The 26,034-nt window shown below is 40.8% G+C and overlaps 1 protein-coding gene across 1 annotated transcript in view; it reads right to left on the bottom strand.

Moving 5' to 3' along the window:
• The window catches only part of LOC147905030 (uncharacterized), a 73,441-nt gene extending 64,614 nt beyond the window's left edge, over nucleotides 1–8,827 (bottom strand). The window contains exons 1-3 of the mRNA XM_087393231.1: nucleotides 8,731–8,827; nucleotides 8,117–8,296; nucleotides 6,838–7,634 (exon numbers count right to left, since the gene is read on the bottom strand). Coding sequence (XP_087249357.1) covers nucleotides 6,838–7,255 — 418 coding nt within the window. The 5' untranslated portion in view covers nucleotides 7,256–7,634; nucleotides 8,117–8,296; nucleotides 8,731–8,827. The remainder of the gene's footprint in view (nucleotides 1–6,837; nucleotides 7,635–8,116; nucleotides 8,297–8,730) is intronic.
• Between the last annotated feature and the right edge of the window lie 17,207 nt (nucleotides 8,828–26,034).

The raw sequence follows: 26,034 nt of genomic DNA, 5'->3' as shown, positions 1-26,034 counted from the left end.
GCATCTGATTGGATGTCATGTGGACAAGAGCCAGAAGGGATTGAGTGATAAGATGGGGCTGCCACATGGACAGCATCTTGGCTGTCATGTGGGCAGCACATCTAGAGCTGTTATGAGCAGATCAGAGGGTCAGAATAGTGCAGAAGCATGGCAGATCTGTACGGATTACAGACACCTGCTGTACGGCTGGTTTCACGGACATGTACGGAGCTCGGGCAAGAGCCCTAGAGCTGGAACAAGCCTGGAGCAGAGGCAAGATAGTCTGGGACAGATTGCGATGGATCTAAGACATGTGGCGCAGCAAAAGGCGCCTGCAGAGCTGGCACATGGCACAGCATAGCGGGGGTCTGTGGGCAGGTGTACAGCCTGCAATAGGGTCTCCAGGTGGAGCAGCAAATGGGGCTGCTAGGGGGCAGGGGCATGCTTTCTATAGGGCTGGGCCCTTGCCTAGATTGGAGGGCCAAAGGGCCCCGGTTTTAGAGCCCTTAAAGGGCTAGACCAGCCACAGTCTGGTCGGCCAGATTAGGGTAGCCTGGTCGGTTTTTTGCAGCAGGCCTTGGGGCCTATAAAAGAAGAGGCACTTGGCTCATTTCATTATCCAACAGTTCAGCAGAACAGGCAGCAGACAGGAGCAGCCAGAAGACATTTCCTTGGGCCTCATCTTGGAGGTGAAGGAGAGTAGGAGGTGTGCTGCAGACTGAGCTCTCAAGGGCTGAACCTTGGCTGTCTCTCACGGCAGCAAGGTGTTGTGATCTGGACGGAAAGTCTACAGAAGCTCAAGGTGGAGCACGCGGGCTCGAGTCTAGAGATAGCCAGCAGGTAGCAGAAGGGCCTTGTGGTTAGATCAGAGGACCACACCATTGGTGGGACTCTAGATCTATCTTGTGGTTAGATCAGAGGACCACACCATTGGTGGGACTCTGGATCTATCTCTTTTGTATTGTGTCCATAGTTTTGGACGGAAATATATTATTTTGGTGGTTTCTCTATTTGGCTGGTTCATTGTCTATTGATGAGTCTGCACATCTATTTTATGCACATAAGTTAAGAAGTTTGTGATTCCACACCCCACACCACACTGTGTGAGCTCCTGGGCATTACTATAAGTCTTCTGCTGTGCATACCCTCTGTTGGGTAATTTCTAACAGTCCCTAAGAAGCAGCTTTAGGCACTTCTTTTCCTACAACAAAATGCAAATCTGACACTTCCAGCCGGAGCCCTCATTTTATCTCAAGCCATTTAGAATAAAACCTTTTGGAAAGGCAGACACTTTTCCAGATGTGCACGTTTTTTCAGTTTTCCCGTGAAGTAGACTTCACTTTAATATGAATGAAATAGCCGAGAGAAGAACTGAGGGCATAAATATATCATGAGGAGTATGAGAATCCTGTGGTAAAACACCACTCATAGAGTCTGACCATATGAAAAACTCCTAGAGGAAATTTGGGGATCACTGGATCCCAATTTAGGCTAGGTAAAAATCAGCCAGGATAAGCTGTTGCCCTGTAGAACCCTCCAATTGACAAGTTAAGAACAGCCAGATTTGGCCAACCTGCAGCCCAAATCCGCAGTTTTGATTTCTCTTTCAGAAACAAAAAGCATGACGTTGATTAGGAAGGGCTCCAAACATAGAAAAAAATCTGATTCTAAGCTACCATAAACCTGCCCTACACTTTTGACACGACCCCGCAAGATCTGACCCTATCACAGACCTAGAAACTCGTCCTCAATCCAACCAAAATCATAGCGCAGGCGCCTCGATCCTCCCTACCACCCTCGAGCACGTGGGCTACATCTCGACTCATCCATAGGCCCGTATCTAACCCAGGCGTCCCATACCACCTGAGCCCGTCCAGAGGACCTTCGATACACCACCTATGATCCAGCCTGGGTCCAAGCCCCATCCATCAGTTGAGGAGCGCTCAACTGAACTACACTAGCACTGGCCCTCCCTCTTATAGAAAGAAACCCGCTATAGATAGCTCCCTCCATATAAAGCGAGCACTATATATGAATCAATCTCTATATATAGCAATCTCGGCTAAATATAGCCATCAAGCCCTATGCTATCCCGTAACCCACATTCAGCTGCTATCCAACCCTAGGTACACCATGCACATGACATACTCCCCTTCCTCTAAGAACTCACTCATGAGTTCACCAGAAAGCCTGAAAACTCTCTGTGAAGAGTAGTCAATGTCAATAACTATACTCTGACTATCAGTTTGAGTGTGCTATACCTTCCATGAGATTCAAATCAAAGAGAATCTAAGGCCAAAGCCACAATCTTTGATAACCAACCCAAGGAAAGTAAATCTCTCAATAACATATCCACTAGTAGATCGTCTATCTGAAATGCTACCAGCCCAATCACCATCAGTGTATCCATGCAACTGTATCTGAACCCCAGCCTCATAAAATAGTCCATACTGCAAGGTGGACTTCACATACCTGAGTATGCGTCTAGCCGCATCCAAATGCGGTTTCCTTGGAGCCTGCATAAACTGACTTACCAACCCAACAAGCATAGCTCAAATCTGGCCTGGTAATAGTCATGTAAATCAAACTTCCTACTATGCGTCTTTACATAGTAGGGTCCTCCAGAAGCTCACCTGCATCTGCGCTCAGCTTCACATTCTGCTCCAAAGGAACTGAAATAGGCTTACAGCCTGTCATCCCATATTTGGACAGCATGTCCAATCCATACTGCCTCTGCAATGCCTCTGCAAGAGCTGTATCCCACTTGGTGATCTAATCACCTCAATGGGTTACGTATCGTCGAGTAGTCTCCTCGAGAAATCAAGTAACGCTTAAATCCACAGAGTTAGTTCCGTTGGCATATCTAGATGTACACAAGCATAATAAAATCCATACCTGAAGGTAAATGATTCTATCAACCTTATCTATTGAGTTCTAACTGGGAATTCGCGAAAAAATATTCATCATGCTGAATACCCTTGAACTCAAAATCTCAGGTTGAGATCAAGGAATCATTGTTTGAACAACCCCATCAATTGAGCCCCTTGGGGTCAATTTCTCGGGTGCAATTTCTATCAACCCGAATTCCTTCAATTACTTAGTATTCAGAAAATCTCAGGTTGAGATCAAGGAATCATTGTTTGAACAACCCCATCAATTGAGCCCCTCGGGGTCAATTTCTCGGGTGCAATTTCTATCAACCCGAATTCCTTCAATTACTTAGTATTCAGAAAATCCCTCAACGGAATACCCTTGTAATTCAAATTCTTAGGTTGAAATACATGACAGACTTTCCATCGCAGAACAATTAGGTGTCAATTCATAACTCATGATGGAAGAATCTTCATGGAAGTATCAATGGGCAAAATCCTGACCAAAGATATGGTCCCCCTAGGATAATCAGTAAAAATTCAGTTGGCTATATCCAGTCAATGGTACTGTTCTAGACGTGTATATATATAGTCAACCATCATAGGAATAACATCCTATGTGATCCAAAGACTACGGAAACATACAATCCGAAATCTCTTAAAACAAGATCCACTATCGAATATCCTGTATAAACTTGTGCATAATAAACCGCTCCGATCACAAGATCATCCAGTTCTTAGGATCTCTTATCTAGGAACATCAAGTTCCAAACAAGGCACTGACAAACCATCATCAGAAGAGATGTGGTAACCCTCCCTGAGATTGAGTCTAGACTATGGAGCTCCAGGGTTGAACCCAAAAAATACATGGCTTCTCTCAGGGTAAAGAATCTTAGTCAGCCCTCGTAAAAAATCTACTCAGGTTGCCCCCAATTCAATTCAGCCTACTTGTACTTCACCCTAGAGGTCGTTGGGTATTATTTCACACTGGATTATACCACCACATTAGAGAATCTTAAATGTAACATACCTTAGTGTCCCATACCACCAAAGTATACTGCAAATAAAAAAACTCAGTGGACAATATGAGTGAATCAGGGTAGCCAATCCCTCTTCAACTCAGATGATCCCAGATTGAGTCAGGGTGGCAAATCCGTTCTCAATCCTTTTCTTAATGTGATTATATCATCCCCTTGTGTTACAATATCCCAACCAATAGGTAAAAGAAGAAAACCCAGTAGGTAGCATCCCTAACAACTCTTGAATCCTGACTATCCATGACCTCGAGCTAAAAGAGTAAGAATTAGAATGACCCCGCCTTTGGACATGATTCAAAAAAGGTATCCATCAAGACTCATCCTAGTCTAATCAATAAGAACCTTCATATGTCCAAACGGTAACTCGAAGAAACGTCATAACTCAGAATCACATCGAGATCAAAACTTCAAATAGAAACCAAACAGGAATCTATGCACCAAGATTCGAGAAAGGGAAATCCAATTGCCATTGTTAAATCCGGTCTAATATGTAACAAATACTCAGGCACCATCAATGTACCATATATCTAAAAAACTTCAAGATATATGCAAGAAAAGTATAATTTGAAAAAAAAAACCCATCAAATTATAGATGTCACTAGTTACAAATCAAAACAAAATTAACCAAAACTTGGTCAATTTAATAACAAGACAGTTTACAATTCATACAAAATTGGGGAGCTTCTTTGAACCAAGAGTGGTTCAAAAGATCCAATCAAGCCAAAAATAATTGGGTGTCGGTCAAATCTGAGGATTTCAACTTCTTCATCGCTTCTCAATAACTCGAAAGCGGTACAAAGACCCTAAAACAAGCTGGTTATATTTAGAACAGCACGAGCCTTCTTCAATATATTTCTGGTACTAAGGGGTTTTATAGTAGTGAAGAGCTGCCCAGAGTTCATCCATCAAGGAATCCATCTCTCGTAGCAGGTCATGAGGTCTACGAGGAATAATCTTCCATGTAGCCTCGTCCTCCATCTCAATAAAGAAATAGTCCAGCGATGGAGTTTGATTGCTTTGATGCCAAAGATAACGAAGGGGAAATCGGGGTAAACAGAGCAAGGGTGGGAGTCTTATAAAGGTGAGATTCCCAAAAGCCTGATGCTTTGAATCAAAAAACACAAGGACTTTTAGGAAAAGCTCATTCACACTTTTCCAAAAGCATGCTACCAAAAAGAGCGTTGCTTTTCTATTCTTGGCCGAATCAAAAAAAAAATAGTGAAGCACTGAGCCATGATCTCAAAGACCGCGGTCCCCTAAATGCCAGGCTCACATTGCCCATCTCCTACGCAATAGTCCACGCAGCCCATGCATGTCCATGTTGCTGCACTAATACCTCGAAGAAGGAAGGCGCTCCTGGCGCATCAAATAGAGACAATCAAAACAGGGCATTTGGACGAGATTTACACAGTGCAATTATTGTTGGAAAGCGTTGCTTCTTACCCAATCCTTGCGTTTAGTCCAAACAAGGAAATCAAAGCTATGCTGTGGTAGATCGTCAGAAAAGCATCGCAGCCCACAACAATCAGCAACGAATTACTCCTTCGTCCCAATTCATAAGCCCAATCCAGCCCTAGATAATCGCATCCGGCTTTCCTATACGGCCTAATCCTCCCCTTTTATCATCCCCATCGCAAGAGCTTACCGAGCGCTCGTGCAATCGCATCAACCATCAACCTCATCGAATCTGCTACGTTAGGTACCTTCCTCAAACAACTAGCTGAGCAACGATTCCGAATTCTCATATAATAATCCAGCATCAAATTTCTTCTCTAAAGGCGAACCATAGAGGAATCCCAACTAGTCAAAGAAATCCAACGATTTCACTAGTTACCAGTGCAACTGCCAACCCCATATGTTCATCTTGAACAGAAGAGAGTATGAAAAACCCTACGCAGATATGAGAACCGTACCTAGAAATCTCTTGCACTACTTCACCTCTCTACCTGTCCTGAAAGGGCGGCTCTGATACCAAATGACACGACCCCACAAGATCTAACCCTATCACTGACCTAAAAACTCGTCCTCAATTCAACCCTCGAGCACGTGGGCTCCAGCTCGACTCATCCATAGGCCCGTATCTAACCCAAGCGTCCCATACCACCTGAGCCCATCCAAAGGACCTTCGATACACCACCTATGATCCGCCATGTAGATGGCCATAGTCCCAGCCTGGGTCCAAGCCCCATCCATCAGTTGAGGAGCGCTCAACTGAACTACACAATAGCACTGGCCATCCCTCTATATAGAAGGAAACCCACTATAGATAGCACAATGCTATGAATAGCTCCCTCCATATAAAGCGAGCACTATATATGAATCAATCTCTATATATAGCAATCTCGGCTAAATATAGCCATCCAGCCCTATGCTATCCCGTAACCCACGTTCACCTGCTACCCAACCCTAGGTACACCATGCACATGACAACTTTGGATCTGAAATTGCCTCATGAACTCTAGAGCAATGTCGTTTCTGTTCTTGCAATGACTCCTTCAATCTCCGTATAACTCCTAGCAGACTGCACATCCAAACAAATTTCTCCCTACAGAGCTTGAACAGTCGATTGGAACTCGAAACATAGTTGTAGTTTGTCACATAAATAATTGAGGTTTCTTTGAATGCTTCAGTCGAAGTATGAATGACAGCTAGTGAACAGTGCGAGATGGAGATCTAAATATTCTTGTGAAGCAGATCTGATTTTTCATTCCTTTTCCATTGATGCGAAAAACTAACTCAGTGTTATAACCAGAAACACGAAATAGCACATAACAAAAGTTCATGAGGATTTATACGCATTTATTGTGTGATTGTTGTCTTCACAAAGACTAGAAGAGGAACGACTCTTATCAAATGTTACAGAATCCACTGGGGTGATTGAATCCGATGGGCTTAGGCATGTATTATGTAATTGTCATCTTAACAAAGACTAGAAGAGGAATGACTCTTACCACATGTTACAGAATCTAATGGGGAGATTGAATCCGAACAGCTTAGCTCTTTAGAGATGCCACCAAATCCGTTGCAAGTGCAGTGATCGCCACTGTCAGTACTTCCTACAATACTTTCTTGGCTAGTCCTGTTTATAGGCCAGTTGCCGTTGCTTTTGTTCTCGAACCTTTCATGCCTTCCTGTAGGCTCCATCAAATCGGGACAATCTTCAAGTCCAAATCCCAAATTCAGGGAGTGTTCTTGTGCACAACACTGACATTCAGACACCTTACTAATATCCATTTGCTCTCGAGAACCTCTGCTGTTATCGCTTGACTGCAGAAATCTTTCAGCATCTGTATCCCTGGATGTATGCTCGTCTTTGGGGTTTGAATTATGGACATCATTTATGGGTTGCAGACAGAACTTTGTTTCCATGGCAGTGCTTTTTCTGGTCTGCTCTTGGCTGGTTCTGTCAAATCACACATCAGCACTCTACATGTTGTTACTCTGAACTGAAAAAGAGTTTGATGCACTTTCCATAACAGACCAATAATCTTCGTACAACCATGTGATCTTTATCCTCTGTACAGAATGTTACCCTTGCAAGGCTTCTATCTGAACTAAAAGTTACACCCTTCCATCCTCCTGTTGTAGCAGACGCTGCAATATGAAGCGATTCCAGATCGCTCCGGTGTTATGCATCCATGCTGGAAATATTTCAAATATGAAACTCGTCAAAACAGTGGAGCAACAGTAAGACAGCACTCAATCTCACAAGTCTCCTGATGCCATTCTAATGTGTTTAATCGGAAGCCTGCATGGATTGAAAGAATCCACAAGCCTCATAAGAAAATTCAAACAACCTTTCCTTTAGCGCATGACCCACATTCATATGATACAGGAAATATATCATATATAAAAAGGTGTTGAGAACTCCCAAGAAAACCTATCCAATTTGAGTCGATTAGAGAAAACACAGAGCACCTATTTGATTCAGAAAGTCAAAATCAATGAAAGTAGCAACGTAAAAAACATGTTGCCAGCAAGTACAATCGCTTCATTTCAATATTATTCACACATTACTGGTCTTTTTGCTGCTGCTTGACCAGAACGCATAAAGAGTCTGTCAGAGAGTGCCTTGATGAAAAGCATGTGAGGTGCACTATCACACATGCTAAAAGAACTTATGACTGATCGATACAATAGAGCCCTGTGCATAATGAAGCAACAACAAAGACCAAAACAAAAAAACGAGTTAATGAAACTCTTGAGGTTGCTGAGTTGCCAGGTGCTTACAATTGCTCGCCATCCCCTCCATGATATCAGACTACTGCAATACCATAGGGCAACAAGCCACTGCTCATTTTCCCTTCAAAAGCTCACCACGTTGTTGTTCTTTTATAAGCTTTAAAAACATTTTGTTCTTGGAAGAGTCTTTCATGAGTCTAGATCCAAATACTAGGTGGCAGTTGACTTCTGTAAAAGAGAAAGAGCACAAGGAATCACAAACAAAGCAATGCTCGTTCAGAATCACAACTTTCATACAGAGATGTATCCCCCCTTCTCCTGTCAAAGACCAAATATATCAAGTCTCAAATCCCTTGTTCTTATTGATGCTCTTTCTGGAGTTCGTGAGCGTGGACTGATTTAGGAGGTAGAAATTGTGACAGTCTTTTAATTCATTTTTTCATCACCCAAAAAACTGATAATTTTACTACTATGAAAGTAATTTGCAAAATGGATTCCCTTTTAAGAGATCGACCTTGCGACATTACCAACGTCATCTCAAACCTCATCTATTATTTTATTGCATTATAAAGAATTTACAAAACGAGGTTCCCGTTTAAAGGATCGGCCTTGCTCTATAAATAATTTAGAAAATGGGTTCCCGTTTAAAGGATCGGCCTTACGACATCACGCCCAAGCGAGGAATCCAAATGAGAGTTTCGCCAAACGCGTCAACGATAAGCCTTGCATCCTCAAACGCTAGCGCCGCTTATGTAAAATCAGCTGGCTTGCGACGCGAGCGTTTAATGATACAAGACTATATGTTATGCCAACTAGCGTTTAATGATACAAGGCTTATCGTTGAAGCATTTGGAAACACTCTGAATGGATTTAAAGAGTGAGGCTATTTACACACCAAACTCAGTTGGCGGTCCATTCAAAAAGTGAGGCTATATACACACCAAACTCAGTTGGGCGGTCTTCTGGACCAATAAAAAGCCACAATTTAAGCTTCTATAATATCCAACTTTAGACCTTTTAATCCAAGGTGGAGTCCACCTCATGCCTTGACGAAGGCCTTCCTTGGGCAGCCAAGCTTGGTAGTTCACCGATGGGCAAGGCTGAATTTAGCCAATCACCATCATGATTTGGGTCCCTCAACTCCACAACCATTTGGCCCTCATTTTTTCAAAAGAGGTTTGTACTTGAGGGTGTGAAAAAAAGGTGCCCTTCCGTGGGCACCCATTTTTAATGATATCACAATGGGCGGCTATGTGTAATGGGGGTGTCCATTCCAAGCCGCCATGAATGTTTTTGGGTGGGCACCCTTGGGTATGTGTAAAGAGCAAATTTAAAGAGTAGGTTGGATTTAAGAGTCACGGCTATAGTAGAATTGTAAGATAAATGAATAAGTACGTAGGAAACAGAAGAATCGGGAAAGGCTAGAAGTGAACAGGTGTTGGAAGGGAAGATGTCAAGTGGCGAGAAGAAGGCAGAGGTGGAGCGACTAGATTGTGGCAACGATTTTACGAGATGCGAGGTGCGAAACGGTGGAAGAAAGGATTAATCTTCATTGGAATTGATGTTAGATGCAAAAGAACAGATGCGAGGTGCAAATGTAAGGAGGTCGAAGAGAGGATTCTTCACTGGAAGTGGGATGCAAAAAGGATCGAATAGATGATTAGTCTTCACTGATGCGCAAAAAGTAAGGATCGAAGAGACGATTAATCTTCACCGAAAATGATGTTAGATTCACAAGAACAGAGGCGTTCCGCAATCAAAGGTACGAAGCTTTGATTGGACGCCAAAAGTTTATGCATCAATCATCTTGAAATCTGTTTCAAATTCCAATCCGAGTCGTAAAGCAAGCACCTTGGTCCTGAAATTTCACGGTTCTCATTTGTGAACCTCCAGAATTGAAAAGCTGCGTATGCATGAGCCAAAAACAGTGCAGTAAGTCGGCATCTGACGTTGTCGCACATCTTGATCCCGTTGTTTCTGATGACAGAAATCGGAATCCATCCAAGGTAACAATTTTGTAACAAAGAATATTGACATTGAGATTCTCCAAAGAAAGTATTCGATTCAAATATAAAGGTCGTGACGTTTCCTTTAGAAAGTACCCCCGAGAGTGCATTAGAGTTCAAAGTGTCTTATAGGATGGAGGTACTTTCCCAAGGATGGGGTAACTGGCTCACAGTGAGTCTCGAGACTTCACGAGTGCGCACGAGCACTCCCTCCTAATACAGCAAGTGCTTTTGGATGCAAAAGAGAAATTTGAAACACAAAATCTAATTAAATTTAAAGAAAATTATACTTGGAAATTCACAAAAGATCTCGAAGGAGGTAGTGCTAACACTGTTTTCAGTATAAGTGCCTACGCAAAAAGCCGGCTCTCAAAATAAAACACCTCAGAATGGATTTCCTTTCTAATTCATGTACAACATGCAAGACTTTGCTACATTGTTTTTTTTTTAACACCCACCCATCCACTCACACACCCATGGTCCACTATGAAGGGGTAAGGCGATGCCTAAGGTCCCGACTTTGCTACATTGTTGGAACACTAATGTTGAGGATTAATCGACTTGGGCTCAATAAACCTCCCAAGCCTTTGTTCTTCTTTTGCATATTTATGCTCATCTACAATAGCCCGAGCTTGAACCAGACCGACACATCTCTTTCTCTGGCCTTTGCTCCTCTTTCTCTGGCCTTTGCAATTTTAGCCTTCTTCTCTTTCTTTACCTCCTGCATGGGAAATATATATTGCTCACATATGAGGAAGACGGAGTTTGTGGAGTCTACGAGTGACCAATCCTCTCTACGTCTATTGGTGCCTTCGTCTCTTGGTACCCAAAGAACATCAAGCACATATGAGGGTTTTCTACATCACTCATAGGGTTTGGCATACTAAGAGAACTCAATACCTAGTTACTTCACCTTTGGAATCTATCTCCATGTGACTTTCAGGTACCTAGCTCGTCTCTTGGTACCCAAAGAACATTAAGCACATATGTGGGTCTTCTACATCACTCATAGGGCTTGGCATACTAAGAGAACTCAACACCTTGGGCCTCATGTTGTTACCAACAAGAGTAAGACGTGCATGTTAATCCAACCCTAGTTCTTAATACTTAACCCATATGGCTTTATATGAATTATCCATGAATATGCATAATTCATTTATTCATAAGGTTATTACTTGGTGAAGCATTCATAGTCATAATCACACACTTTGTTAGTGTTATGCATGGGTAGTGTTTCATCATGTGCGTATGCATATGGCAATGCTCCCATGTACATAATAATTGAAACACTTGGCATTACCTCCTTAAGATAACAATTCAACAAATGGCTTATATGGCGATAAGGAAAGATTTCATGGAATTGAATTGTAAAACATAGAAGGAACTCACAAAGCACATGCAAACAATATAATTACGCATGGTGCAAAATATGAGCCCAAATCGTGGGACCCCACCCTAAGGGACTTTATCACTTACCTAAGATACATCCAATTGGAGACCTTGATCAACCATCAAGGTGATACCAATGAGTTTTGCATGATCTTGCATGGTTGTGCATTCCATCATCCATCATCCATGTCTTATACTTCCTATAATCCAAGGAAGAAGCACACCAAGGGAAAGGACTATCATAATATCTATTAGATGATCATCTATAATCAAAAGTATTTTCAACATGCGAATGACATGAAAACATAAGGGAAAGCCTTTATCCTTTTTTGAATAGTTTCTTATCCATCCTACCTCTAAGAGAAAAAGTATCTCCTAGACAAAGACAATGCAAGAGAATTCATTTTTTTAATGAGATCTACACGACGACTGAACTTGCAATACTCGACATAGAGTAAAAATCAAGAAAACACACAAAACCTTGTATCTTGAGGAAGATGCCATCCAAAAGTCATCCATTTCTTATTCCTAAGGCATGGAAAAGATGGAGAGAGAGACTAGGAAGAGGGGCTAATTTGAGGGAGCATATTTCCCTAACTTTTTAGTACTTGCCAAGTTCCAACATAACCTGCAAACATGAAGTCTCATGGTGAAAGAAGGGGTTGCCCATGAAGAAGAGGTAATGGGGGACATGTGTGCTTGTGGCAACTCATAGGTATGACATAGGAGCATCTTTCCTCCATTTTTTGGTACTTTCCAAGCTCCAACAAAACCTGCAAACATGAAGTCTCATGGTGAAAGAAGGGGTTGCCCATGAAGAAGTGGTTATGGGGGACATGTGTGCTTGTGGCAACTCATAGATATGTCATAGGAGCATCTTTCCCCAACTTTTTGGTACTTTCCAAGCTCCAAAAGAACCTGCAAGCATGAAGTCTCATGGTGAAAGAAGGGGTTGCCCATGAAGAAGAGGTTATGGGGGACACGTGTGTTTATGGCAACTCATAGATATGTCAAAGGAAGGGGCATGTACAATCATGAAAGAGGGGTTCCCTCATTGGTAGCATCTAGGTGCACTCACATGGGTGGAGTGTCTTCCAACTCAACGGGGTGTGCATTCTTTTATAAGTGAATTTTGGTTGGAAGCTAACTTATTAATTAGCCCACCAGTTATTAGGAGCCCACAATTTGGTTTTGGGATAACCAAACAAACTCAATTACGTCCCAACTAGTAGTTCAATTACATGCCAATGAATAGTTAGTCTCGTTGGACTAGATGACTCATCGATTAGTACAACAATTTAGCTAGCTAGTTAGTATATCTTATCAAGCTAGCACGTAAGGTGATAGCCTAGAATTTGATGGTCAAAACTACTACTTTCCATTGTTTTGATAGTTATAGTAACCTTGATCTATGGTCAAGATTTGCACATTTTAGAGTAATTTTAACCCTTATTGGGGTCAGGAATCGTTATGAAGCCCTCATAGAACATACACATACCACATGTGCAATTCTTTATCTTTCTCAAGCCCTCAATCATCCTAAATGTATGGTGAGATTTGTGAAGTGCATCCCACAAGTTTTCCTATAATTTTGTTCTTGAATGGTGTGTGTCTACTATCACATAATGGATATTTGTTAGCTTCAATTCTTGGCGAGGAGACTTCATGCAATACCTTTTGCATTTGAAGCAACATTGTGAAATTCCCTTTGCATCTATCTCTGGCCTCTAAGGCTAGGGGCCATCATTGAAGAGAAATTAAGCTAATTGTTCTCATCTTCAAAAGAGGCTAAGGAATCATCTTCTTTTAGGAACAGTGTCTACCATTTAATGATGTCTCCTTGGTTGGCTTGTCAAAGTTTCCAAGCCCACTAGTCTATTCCTGGGTCCTCAAGTCCCTCTTATCCATACGGGAATTTCCAACGCATCCATCCTTTGTCCCTTATTGTTACAAAGATTATATTTCCTACATTAATTGCCACAGATATTATTTTCGATTATAGTTGTGTTAACTATTGCAAAGTATACCATGGAACCACACCAGATGTGGTGGGGGTTCTAGTGGATGCCTTTGGTTTACTTGGGGATTCCTAACTGAAATTATGTTTTTTGGCCATGCTAGATGGTTGGCACTATGGGTGATTCCATGTGAATACTGATGTCACTAGTGTTATTCATGTTTTACGTGCTTATTATACATTGAGCACAATTGTATTAGGATTGATTGATTTGATTAATTACTCAATTTAACATTACTAATGTGATTGCAACTTGAGTACAGGTGATGGAACTAATGACGATAGGAATCGAGGTGTTGCATGGCACACATTATATGGCCATAGGCCAAATTTACCTTTTGTTTCCGTATATATTATAGAGTATTGAACAATATCAATATGAAGCATGGGTACCAAATGTCTTGGATTGATGATTTGTTAGACACATTCTAAGGAGTCGTAACATTCAACGAGATAAATTATAAATCTCGATTAGAGGCGAGGATGTGTATAAACTAATTTCAAGAGTGGGTTTTATGAGTTTTTTGGTAGTGCCATTTGGCCTAATTTCAGGAGTAGGTTTAAACATTATGAGTTTTTTGGTAATGCCATTTGGGCTTATTGGCTACATTTTTCACGCTTATGAATGACTCATTATGCCCATATTTTTGAAAGTTTGTAGTACATTTTATTGTCAATATTCTTATCTAGAACAAATGTATTGCTAAGCATGAGGAACCCTTAAGAAAAGTGTTCAATATTTTGAGGAAAGCTAGTCTATTTGTTAATGGAAAGCCTTTGACTAAGCTAATCTCAAGTAGAGTACCTTTTGTATGGGGATAGAATCAACAAGAGAGTTTTAACACTATAAAGAATTAGGGGCCTCATGTCAAGTATGGAGCCTTTGGATTAAGGCTACTGTGATTAAACTTGAGGTGATAGATGACTTGATAGCTAGGAATACCATACTTATAAAAGATATACCATAGAGGACAATATGCTAAAAAGTATTGGCAAAGTATCGTTCACTATTTGTCTCTTTCCCATACACTCAAAATGCATAAAAATCTCTCATTTGCAAGATCGAAGAGCAATTAGAGGCACTTCAAGCACAATTGGCACATGAATGTGAGCACACAAGAGGGAAGTTAAGAGTAAGAAAATAAAGAGGCATTCATTCAATTCTAACTTCAAAGATGAGTGTATTTGTAAAACGATTAGAGCCACACTTAATACACAAAATTATGGAAAAGGGAACAAAATAAGTAGAAAAGCTTTCACATTCCAAAAATTTGATGGAGAGAAAGATGCACACACTGCCCTATCATGGTGGGTTAGTGAGCCAGATAATTACTTTCTAGTGGAGCGATTCTCTAAAAAAGATAAAATCAAATGAGCTGCTAACCATTTGGTAGAGAGTGCTGCACTTTGGTAGAATGTCATGAAGCAAAGTCAAAGACAGTTAGATGCCCATAAGTCTTTCCAAAAGCTCATAAAGGAATAAATTTTGCCAGCACAATTCAAAGCAAGGGCTAGGCAATAGTGGGATATCTTTAGGCAATTTGAGAAAGAGAGAGTCTCCATACACGCGGATAGATTTTGGTAGACTTTACTTCAATTACAATCCTTAGAGAGATTGAGTGAAAGAGATCAAAGAGAAAGTATAGTCGGGTCAAAGCTTAGGGTGGAGATCCATATGTTCCACCCACATTCTCTCAATTTAAGCTGTATCGATTGCTATGAACTATGAGCAAAAGAATGGTGTTCCAAAAGAGAGAAGGATCTAGACCAGTCCATACCATTTCATAAAAACAAAAAGTTTGGTAGAAATTCTTTATTCAAACCTAAAATTGGTCTTGTTTCTCAAAAAATAGATTTTCCATCAAAGATCAATGGTGAGAAAAAAAGAAAGTGATAAAGTTCTACAATTGCAATAAGGAGGGGCATGTAGCAACCAATTATCTAGAAAGAAAGAAGACTCAGATTGCAAAGAGACATATGATTAAGGAAATGGTAGCCAATCAAGAGGCTAATACGATAAGAGCCTACTCTGAAGGTGAAGGTAATTATTATTATCATGGTTTTATCAATGGAAAGAAAGTTGTTGTTTTGATTATGATGGAGGTACCCATGACTTTATTTTAGAGAGGCATTGCCATAATTGAGCCTAGATCTGGTCCCTTCTCATTACAAAATTCACAAAACCGGTCAAGAACTTAGAAATCACAATCAGACCTTATAAAGGCAGATGAGACTCCTAGTAGCACCCCATTAAGGAATTGAGGAATGCCCTGGTAGCATTAATACAAACCCTAAGATAGATTATGATTCACATATTGAAAAGTATAATTAAGGACAACGCTTAAGGAGCTCAACAAAAACAGATATTAGTCCCCAATTCAATCACATATAGGCCAAGAGGGCATTCAGAAAACAAGAGATTTTTTTGTTTGATTTTGGTGAATATGGTTATAGCTACCAATCCTACTACCAACCCTCTTCACCAAAAATATCTATCTAAATTTTTTATTGTTTTCTAGAGGTCCTATTACTTGGAGTACCTTGCTCTAGAATAGAAGATCATAGGATATACAAAGTTCTAAGAAGTCTCATGTTAACTCTGTGTCAACAAGCACTCAACTAGCACAAAATGTGTGTGTAGAGTAGCTGCAAAGCTCCGCCTGTACTCACATGAGCCTAGGAATAATCTCTTAGGAATCTCTCTTAGGAATCCTACATGTGATTCCTACATGCAAGTTCTAGATGCAAGTTCTACATGCGATTCCTACTTGTGATTCTTACATGTAATTTCTAAATGTAAGTCCTACATGTAGTTTTTACATGTAGAGAGAAAAAGTCCTACAATTCTGACATGCAAAGAGAGAAGATCTCCAAACTTGTATAAATATCTCGTGATGGAATAAAGCTGATGGAATAAAGCCTACACTCTTTGGCGCATTGTGTTCAATTCAACTTTGGTGTTCTATGCAATTGTCTCCAAGTGTCCATGCTCCATTGCACTATCACATCCAATAGCATGGCCTACCCTTGTCTCCCACTCCTCCCTTCTCCAACCTTGCAACTCCTCCTCCCCCCCTCCTCCTCCCTTCTCCTCTCTCTCCCCCAATCCCTTTTCTCTAACATCTTTCTCTCCCACTCCTACGCTTATCCTAAACCCTTACACTCCTAGGTTAGTTTCTGAACCCTTACCCTCCAAGATCTATAAGGGAGATGAGTTCTCCACCATGTACTCTATTCTGAACCCTGGATCCTCCTTCTAACCTTGAACCTCCTTGAATCCCTAATGGAGGCAATAGTCTTCATTCCCCCAACCATGTTGTTTAATGTTCCCATCAGGCAAGCCTGCACAATGTCTGCTTTCATACACTTAAGCCTATGTCTCTTATCAGAATATGACCCGAGGTCCCAAGCTACACATATACTACAATGACGACGACACCATTATATCTGTAGGTGACAAAAAGCCTCAAAATCTTGCACACCCTGCCAATGACCTAGAGAAGTGGCAACATTTTGGCACCATTGCTGCGGAGACTAGTGTCTTATGTTAAAGAAGATATGCGTAAGTCTGCACAAAATGAACAAACTTCATGAAAACTATTATTGTCATATCACTCAAAGGCTAAGAGAGCTACAATATTTCCAACTCTAGCCAAAAATAGTAATCCTTAGTTAAAACCTTTGGTTATCAACTTAAGAATTTTATGTTTCTTAAAAAACCACCACTTGAAGAACATATTAGGCCATAACATGGGTACCAATGTGTAGAGCTCAAAATTTTAAACATTTCTCCTTTTTATAGAAGAGTGATTCGATATACCCATGAGAGATTATTGGAAATGGAATGTTGGAGGTCGTAAGTGCACCTAACTTCTATCCACAAAACGGGGATTTGAAACATTCAAATATCCTTCTATCCAAATGTGGGCAAATTCAAAGGTCCAGAAGTTTTGACTAAATCTATACCTCCCACCTCCTCTCTTATAAAATGGCTCTCACCCCCCTCATTCTTCTTCTTCCACATCTATCCTCCCTCCTCTTCAAAATTCTCAAGCCCACGCAAGTTGCTCCTCCCACTACATCGAACACCACCTTACTCCCATCCTCATGTGTCAAGCTATCATCAACAAGCCCTTCTAGCAACAGCAATGACCTAGCTATCCACCCACCGCCCATTGTCTTCCAGAATCATCTTGAAACATCGAGAAAGTTTTTGGAAAGCGATTGAAGGTGACTTCCTCCTCTAACAAGATTTCCATCATTGTAAAAAGTCCATCAAGTTTTGTTTTTTTGGTTACCTTCCATTTCTTCCACCTTCTCCCTCTTTTTTTCATTCATTTCCTCTTAGGCACCACCCCTTTTTTCATCCATTACCCCCCGCCCCCTCCTTTCCTCATCCCATCTTTCCATCCCACCCCCTCACTTTTTCCGTCACCCCCTTCCTCCAACCTCTTTCCATTCTCATACTCACAATGTTTCCCTCCCATTCTCTCCATCTCCCTCATTCATTCCCACCCCCTCTCTCCCCTCCACCCAATTCCATCCTCTCACTCCGTCAACTCTCTCTCTCTCTCTCTCTCTCTCTCTCTCTCTCTCTCTCTCTCTCTCTCTCTCTCTCTCTCTCTCTCCAAGTCCCCTTCAAACCTCCCAATAATGCCCTTGGATGTCGCACCCCATCTTGCTTGGGCACTACTTCTCATGCCGCCACACCGTGACCTCGTTTGTCATCACCTTGGCATGTGTACCTACATAGCCTCCTTGCATTGGGCTGTGCCGCCGCCACCCTCATGGGAATAATCCATGCCCACCCACTCTGACCACCTTGGCCACTATGCCACTATTGTACCACTTCGACTGAACAACTAATCTCGAGCCACCGGTGCCTAGGGTACAGAGTGTCGTACGCCCACCATCAGCCATTCGGCTAGATGCCTGTGCAGTACCACCGGGCCACACACTAACCGATATCAGCTAGCCTACCACTTGACCCTCCATTCTACGCCACCGTCGCCCTCATGGGCCACACCATTGTGCCAACCCAACCTCCCTAGCCTAGGGTGTTGTGTGCCCTTGGCCATGCATCGCTCATAGAGATAATGTGTGGTGTGGTCTCTATATGGGCAACCATTTGACTAATGAGTGCACCCGACGCCTCAAGGCTAGGCCGACACTCTACTATGCCCATTGCGCTCCATCGGGAAACTATGAGAGATCTCAACGTCACTATCATAAGGTTATCCCCCAACCAATGCACCAAAAAAGGCAACCACTGAGCTTGCCAACACCACCCAATCAGTTCAATGAGGGACAATTGGTCATTCAAGGAGCCCCCTCTACCAACCAAGGGCAATATAGGGCTCAAAGCCTCCCATTACCTCCTCCTATCTTATGCCCTCAACCTGCATCACCTTGGGTAATCCCTATGGATTAGGTAATCATTCAGGAGACACCCAATGAGAGTGGGAGGAACCAGATTACGCCCCTTTGTGGCAAGTGACTCCTTGCAATATGAGAGTCCCTCATACTAGTCCAGCCGGATGTCTCCCGCCATTCAAAGAGCCCAAGATATGAATACCTTGACATGTAGACCACTATGCGGTGCTATACTTGTCAAGGACCACATCAAGTGAGTAAGTGTCCCTACAAGATGGCAACCAATCAACCAGTGGCTTTCTTTAAGTGCCAAGGACCTCACTTACTGAGGGACTACCCCTATAATGATGATCAACCCTTGCTTGCAAAACAACTGCCACTAACATAAATGCTCCTTTGTGTTTGAGCTGATGGGAGGACCATCTTTATAAGGGCTATCTAATGCAAAGGACCCCAAGAACAACCACGGATCTTAAGACTAGCATTGATCTGCTAAGTGTCAAGAGAGGCCAAGTCTCTTTGTTGTCCTTAAATGTTATCACTAGGCCCTAGGCCAAAGCTCTAAGCAAGGAACTCTATAAGTAGGCCAAGAAGGATAAAACGGCCACAACCCAACCTAGGGATACAGACCATATAGGTGCTATTAAAGTATGAAAAGGATCAAACAAAGTGATTCTTTTGAGGACATGGTTGCCGTATCCACTTCCACATCTTTAGGACCCACCCTGTCAATTCCAAATCCAAATAACCGTTTGCCTAAGGGCAGAGATAAAACAAGGGGATTCCCAACTTATAAGTAGAATCCAACCCCTAAGGGTCATAGTGAATACTTTGACCCAGCTATTAAAAAAAATTGCCTCACTGAGGCACAACAGCTGGTACGGTACTGTCAAGAGAAATTTGAGCAATGGCTTAAGGCCATCAAATGCATGGATTTGATACATCAAGACTACGAAGCCCTTAATAGAGCCCCTAAAGACTCTCCCATCTTGGAAAAGGTGGATGAGGAAGGATCAAGTGGATATTTAGTGGGCGTTCTCTCTTAAGGCACAAAATGTTTGAAAAGGACCCCACATGGCATTAGGCTACAAAAGAGGACCCTATGTCCTTCTATGGCTTTGAGGAGCCAAAAACAATAGGCTGAGAGTCTATCACCCAACCTCAAGATGTGACCAGCATAGCCACATTCCTATCCATAGAGGTGAATTCATTTAGGAGATCAAATGTACAGACTGGGTTTCCCCCATTTTTGAAAAAGAATGGCAAAATTCGAGTATGTGTTGATATGAAAAGGTCAATGCTATGACATGTAAGGACCATTATCCCTGCTGCCCCTTATAGTGCATGAAGAGTCACAAGGAAGGAAGCTTATAGCTTTCTAAATGGATTCTCTGGGTACAAGCAAGCATCCATAGCCCTGGTGGATCAACATAACTCAACATTCAACATGGAATGGGTAGTATAGGCTTCCAAGGTCATGCTCTTTGGGCTGACCAATGCCCTTGCTACATTCCAATGGTTGATGATCATACCCTTCAAGGAGTAATTGGGAGACTTCCTAGAGATGTCCTTAGATGACCTATGCATATATTTTGCATGGGATGATCACATCAAATATCTCATACTTGTTTTTGAGAGGTGTGACCTCTATAGGATGTCTCTCAATTCTCTTAAGTGCCAATTTTTGGTTAAACAAGGGGTAATATTAGGCCATGTTGTATCCAAGAATGGAATTTCTATGGATTACAACAAGATCAAGATCGTCCTATAGCTACCACCCCCTACCGGTGTGCAACAATTTATGGGACATACATGCTACTATCATAGGTTCATTTGTAGTTATGCCTAGATCACATACCCCTTATACAAGCTGTTGATTGTATTCAATTGAATGGAGGCCTACAAGACCTCCTATGTAACTCTTAGGCCTTAGCCCCTATCTTGCGAGCACCAGACTGGAATTTAATATTCTATGTGCATATAAATTCTTCCAAATTTGCAATAGGGTGTGTGTTGGCATAGCTAGGAGAGTATAACTTGGACTATCCTATATACTTTGCAAGTCACCAACTAAACGATGTAGAGATGAATTACACCACTATGGAGAGGGAAGGCCTCATGATGGTCTACACTATTAATAAATTTTGTCACTACTTGTTGGCAAACAAGTTTGTGTTCTTCGTGGACCATTAGGCACTCCTTTACCTAGTAAATAACCTTGCATGACTGGATGCATCATGTGGTAGATGCTCATCCTTTTAGAATTTGATTTCACCATAGTGATCGGCAAGGGGCACACACATTTCATGGTGGACCATATGTCTCGCATCCCCAATGGAGAGCCTGCAACAACTGGGCTAGATGATGATCTCCTAGATTCCCTATTATTCCTTGTAGACCTAATACCAAAATTGGCTCAAGAGGTTGGTCATTTCTTGGCCAGCAATTGTCCATAGGACAAGGCCCTTAACAAAGACATGTCTTGAAAACTCATCAAAGACATAGCACCATACCAATTAGTAGCCAACCAACTATACCAAATGGGTAAGGATGGCATACTGTGCCATTGCATCTATGAGGACTTTCTAATCTCTTGAAGGATTAAATTCCTCTTCTACCAAGTTTGGTGCCATCACAGTCTCCCTTTCCTTTGTTCAATGTTTAAACCACACAAGGGTTCTCATAGATGGATTACCAATGCTCATAACTATATTTATTCTACCTTGGCCAAACTTCTTAAGCCATGTATGGAAAAAAATACATGGGTCACTTCTAATTTCTTGAAGGATTTTATTCCTCTTCTGCCAAGTTTGGTACCATCACATGATAGTCTCCCTTTCCTTTGCTCAATGTTTAAACCACACAAGGGTTCTCATAGATAGATTACCAATGCTCATAACTATATTTATTCTACCTTGGCCAAACTTCTTATGAGAATATATACACTCCTAATCAAGATTTTGAAGGAATAGGCCCATAACAAAACGTTAGTTGCCAAATAATTTTTAAAGGTAGATCATTACTATTGGATAATTAACTCCATATTTGAGGTATCTCTTAATCTTTTAACTAAAATTGACTCTATATTTTGTGTTGTCTTCACACAGACACACATATACACACGCGCGTGCGCATGCATGCACGCACGCACGTACATGGTGGACACATGTGCAAGTAGCCTTGCCTAAAGATCTTAACCATTGAAGTCAACCTTATTTATGTGATAAATATACAAAAAACTCTCCCTCCCTCTATCTCTCTCTCTCTCTCTCTCTCTCATGCTAGTACTCCGTTCCTTTGTTTTAAGCACTGTAGCTAGTCCTAGCTAACTCAAGCTCCATAGCTCAGCCTAGGGTGTCACTGTAGTCATGGGTCTCTCAAGGGTTGGTTGCCTAGCCCTACTCGCCCTATAAAATCCTAGCCACTTGCATGACTCTTCCAACAGCTACACGTTTACCTCTAAAACCCTAGTCACCATTGTCATGTTCGAATAGTTGCAACACAACTCATACAATAATTGAGCTCTATTTTAGGGCTACTATACGAGCCCTATAGATCCAACATCACACAAGTACTTGCTTTCTTTTAGTCTTAGAAAAAGAACTAGGAATTCTTTCTAGAATGCTACACCAGCCATCATTGTTTAAGCTAGCTTTTTGTTGGTTCCAGTAGTAGCTCCTTGTCCAAAATAGCTTATTCCTACCACACTAGCTACCAATGTTTGAGCTTGATTTTTGGTCAACTCTAACGGTCGTTCTTTCTCCAAAAAATTCACTCCTTAGACATGTCTAGCAAATAGGTAGCTACATTATTTTCAAGCAAGGAGAATTCTCAATTTCATTTTTAATTAATGGAATTAGATAAATAAACTATGTGTTTTGATGAAAGTATATAGCATTGAAAATTTTTACTGATTAAAAAAACCAAACCAAAAATAGTAGCTGACTCAATATGACCAAAATAAAGGTCAAGTCTTGCACACAACTTGCAGCTTCTTATGTAGGGGCCTCTTTGATTGTAGGTTGAACAAGGCAGGGTGAATTAAAGCATGTTTTGAGTCTACAAGAACAAATTTAAAAAAATCCAATAGGGGAATCGTGAGTTAAAAACACAGTTCTCAAACATCTAGTTGCTCATGTGTGAGTGATCCCCCTTGCATGTCATTTCCAAGCTTGATAATTTTATTTCACATGAGGTCAAATGAAAACTCAATAAACATGTGGATTTAGCACTTAAGGAGGAGAAATCTAGGGAGAAACTTGCACTTAATGTGTAGACCAAGCATTGGTAAAGTGCAGATTTAAAAGTTCCTTTGCCATTTGAGCAATACCTTCATCATATAGAGAAATCCATGCCCATGCTCACTTGGGATACTATAATAATTGAGGCATTCCAAAACACATAGCAAAATCATGCCATCATCACATTTAAGACATGAGTGGATAGGTTGGTAATCCTATGCAAAACCAAAGCCTTGAAAGGCATCAAGATAGATAGCAATAGATCTCACCTCTCAATAGCTTAAGATGAAGGCTAATGAAGTTCAGAAACTATGGGAAGCTTTGATGGAATGGCAAGTGGGTAGTAAATCATGAAGGCATTTCTCTCATTAAGATTTCAAATTACTTAAAAAATCAATGTAGATGTGGAGACACTTACTCTATACCTAATGTAGTACAAAGTCTTGTAAAGACACTAGGATGGACTCTCGCTCCTTAATTGACATTTGAGATTTGATGGACTCTTTGTCCTTAATTGATATTGGTTTATTTAGTCTTATTAAATTTTTGGTCTTTCAGAGACTATAAAATTCTCTCTCTCTCTCTCTCTCTCTCTCTCTCTCTCTCTTCACTTCACATTTAATACATTCTATTAATGCACTCTCTTCAATGCATGAGTAGAGAAAAATTTCAAATCTATAACCCTTGAATGAAAAGTAATGCTTGGAAAATAAGAAAAAAAAGGGTATCCACAACCCTCTTTGCCCCTCTTCTAAAGTCACTCCCCCCCATAAACAGACAAATGGATTAAGTATTTCTTCATACTAATAACTATTATACTCAGGACACACATCATCTTTAAATACTTAATTGAAGCTCTAAAGTTAGAAAGAGGCTAAGTAAATATTAGTTGACTAATGGATTCAATATATCTTCAAGTTGGGACACATAGGATTCAAATACTATAAAGGGAGGCTAGTATAAGTTATCTAGTACATCCTGGAGTATTTGGATTAGATTCTTCATAGAGTGATTGAGAGAGCTTCTGCAAAATCTATTCTATGCTTGATTCATGGTTATAGCTGCCTCTTCGATTGCTAAAGGATTAGTATTCTTTGTTTTGTTTTTTATTTTTGGCCCTTTGTATCAAATTGAGCACTCACTTTGAACAATCTAAATTGTCTTGATTCACCACTTTCAAATGATTGTGTGCACAACCAACTACTCCACTAAGAATAATTTGACGAATTTTTTGTTATTCCCTTTTTTGACACCATGCCCCAAGGTTGCCATTTGCAAGTACTTGCACTTATCTTTGTGCATTCAATCAGCCTTTGGGCACCCAAAATTTTGGGTCTATTGTGCACTTTGGCTATTAGAATTTTTAGTCAGTAGGGTCATTTGGAAAAGACTCAAAATGTATCATATTTTTTGGTGTTTTAAGCTAAATGGAATCAACTCCTCATGGAGCTTTATGCTATGCAAATTGCTAGTTGCCAAAAACATTTTTGGGTATGTCAATGGGAATGAGACCTATCATGCAAATGTTGCACTTGCCACTTCTAGAAAGATGATCAACAAGGTGCATCAACCATTGTTCATGCTCAAGGGCAAAAAAGTTGGGATGCATGCAATGACTAGGACATGTCTTTGATCTCTTTGTTTGTGTTTAGCAGGTCCATTACTTCTCACATACAATCATGCAAGACTTTATATCATGCATGAGATGTTTTTAAAACCACTAGGCAAAGAGTGAGGGAAAATTGGCACACCTTGAGAAGGAACTTGAGAAATTAGAGATACATGGAGGTGATACTATGGCTGATCATCTTACAAAGATCTAACAGCTTTGGGAGCAAGTGCTTAGTATTGACAAGGTCATTCCTTAAAAAGGTAGGACATTGTAGTCATTGGTAGAGTCCTACTTAAATTTCCACATTTCACTTACTTTGTCTTTTAGGGGTAACCCAAATGCCTTGTAGCTTGTGGAGTTGATAAATTTGTTATTATAGGAGAAGTAGACTTAGAGGAATAAATCTTCCATCATGCGTGGCATCGATCAAATATTTGATACCAAGGATAAAGGCAAAGGAAAAGGAAAGGGTGAATACTATCATCTTGATCTATAAAGTCATCTAACAATATAAAGGTGATGCAAATTAGCCCAAGAAGAAAGGTCAGTGTCATTATTGCAAAAGGCCATGACATTAAATAGTGAATGTAGGAAGAGACTTGCCAAGGACAAGAAGAAAGAACCTAATTTTTGCATAGAAGTGGCTTCTTATACTGATTTAAAAGATCATGATCATCTCATTTTGTGGGTGAAGATGATTGGGATTTTTGGTTTACACTTATGATGCATCATGAGAGGACTTGTCTGTCAATGTCAATGAGAATAAGCTCATTTGGTATTTTAACAATGGAGCTTCTAAACTCGATGCTTTTTTGGCATACTTAGATGAGACAAAAATTGAGCACCAATATGCCATGCCAAACACACCATAGAAGAATGTTATTGTAGAAAGGAAGAAAAGGTCACCAATGGAGATGGCTAGATATATGAAGGGAAGGGGTGGCTTACAAAAATTTGCATGGACATTGTTATGTGTGAAACACATCTTGAATACCCTTCCAAATCCCTTAAGAACGTTACTCTATTTGAGGCTTAGTATGATAAAAATCCTAAGGATGACTATCTAAGATTTTTGGTGTCTTGCATATGCTCATGTGCCTACATATGTGTGAGGCAAGTTAAATGACAAGGTAGCTAAGTGCACATTTACTATCTACAATAGTCATAGCAAGGGATATCATATCTACAATCCATGAAATCAAAATATTTTTGAGAGTAGAGATATTATATTTGTTTAAAATAATGCTCAATCATTGGTTGAATCAATCAACTAATGGATAGGATGTTACTGCTAAAAATTAGACATTACAAATGACTACTGGATAGCA

This window comes from Dipteris shenzhenensis, chromosome 2, assembly GCF_047967505.1.
Source record: "Dipteris shenzhenensis isolate YYH24624 ecotype China chromosome 2, Dip_SZ_1.0, whole genome shotgun sequence".
In the NCBI taxonomy this organism is placed as follows: Eukaryota; Viridiplantae; Streptophyta; class Polypodiopsida; order Gleicheniales; family Dipteridaceae; genus Dipteris; species Dipteris shenzhenensis.
This window is presented reverse-complemented; position numbering and strand designations above follow the sequence as displayed.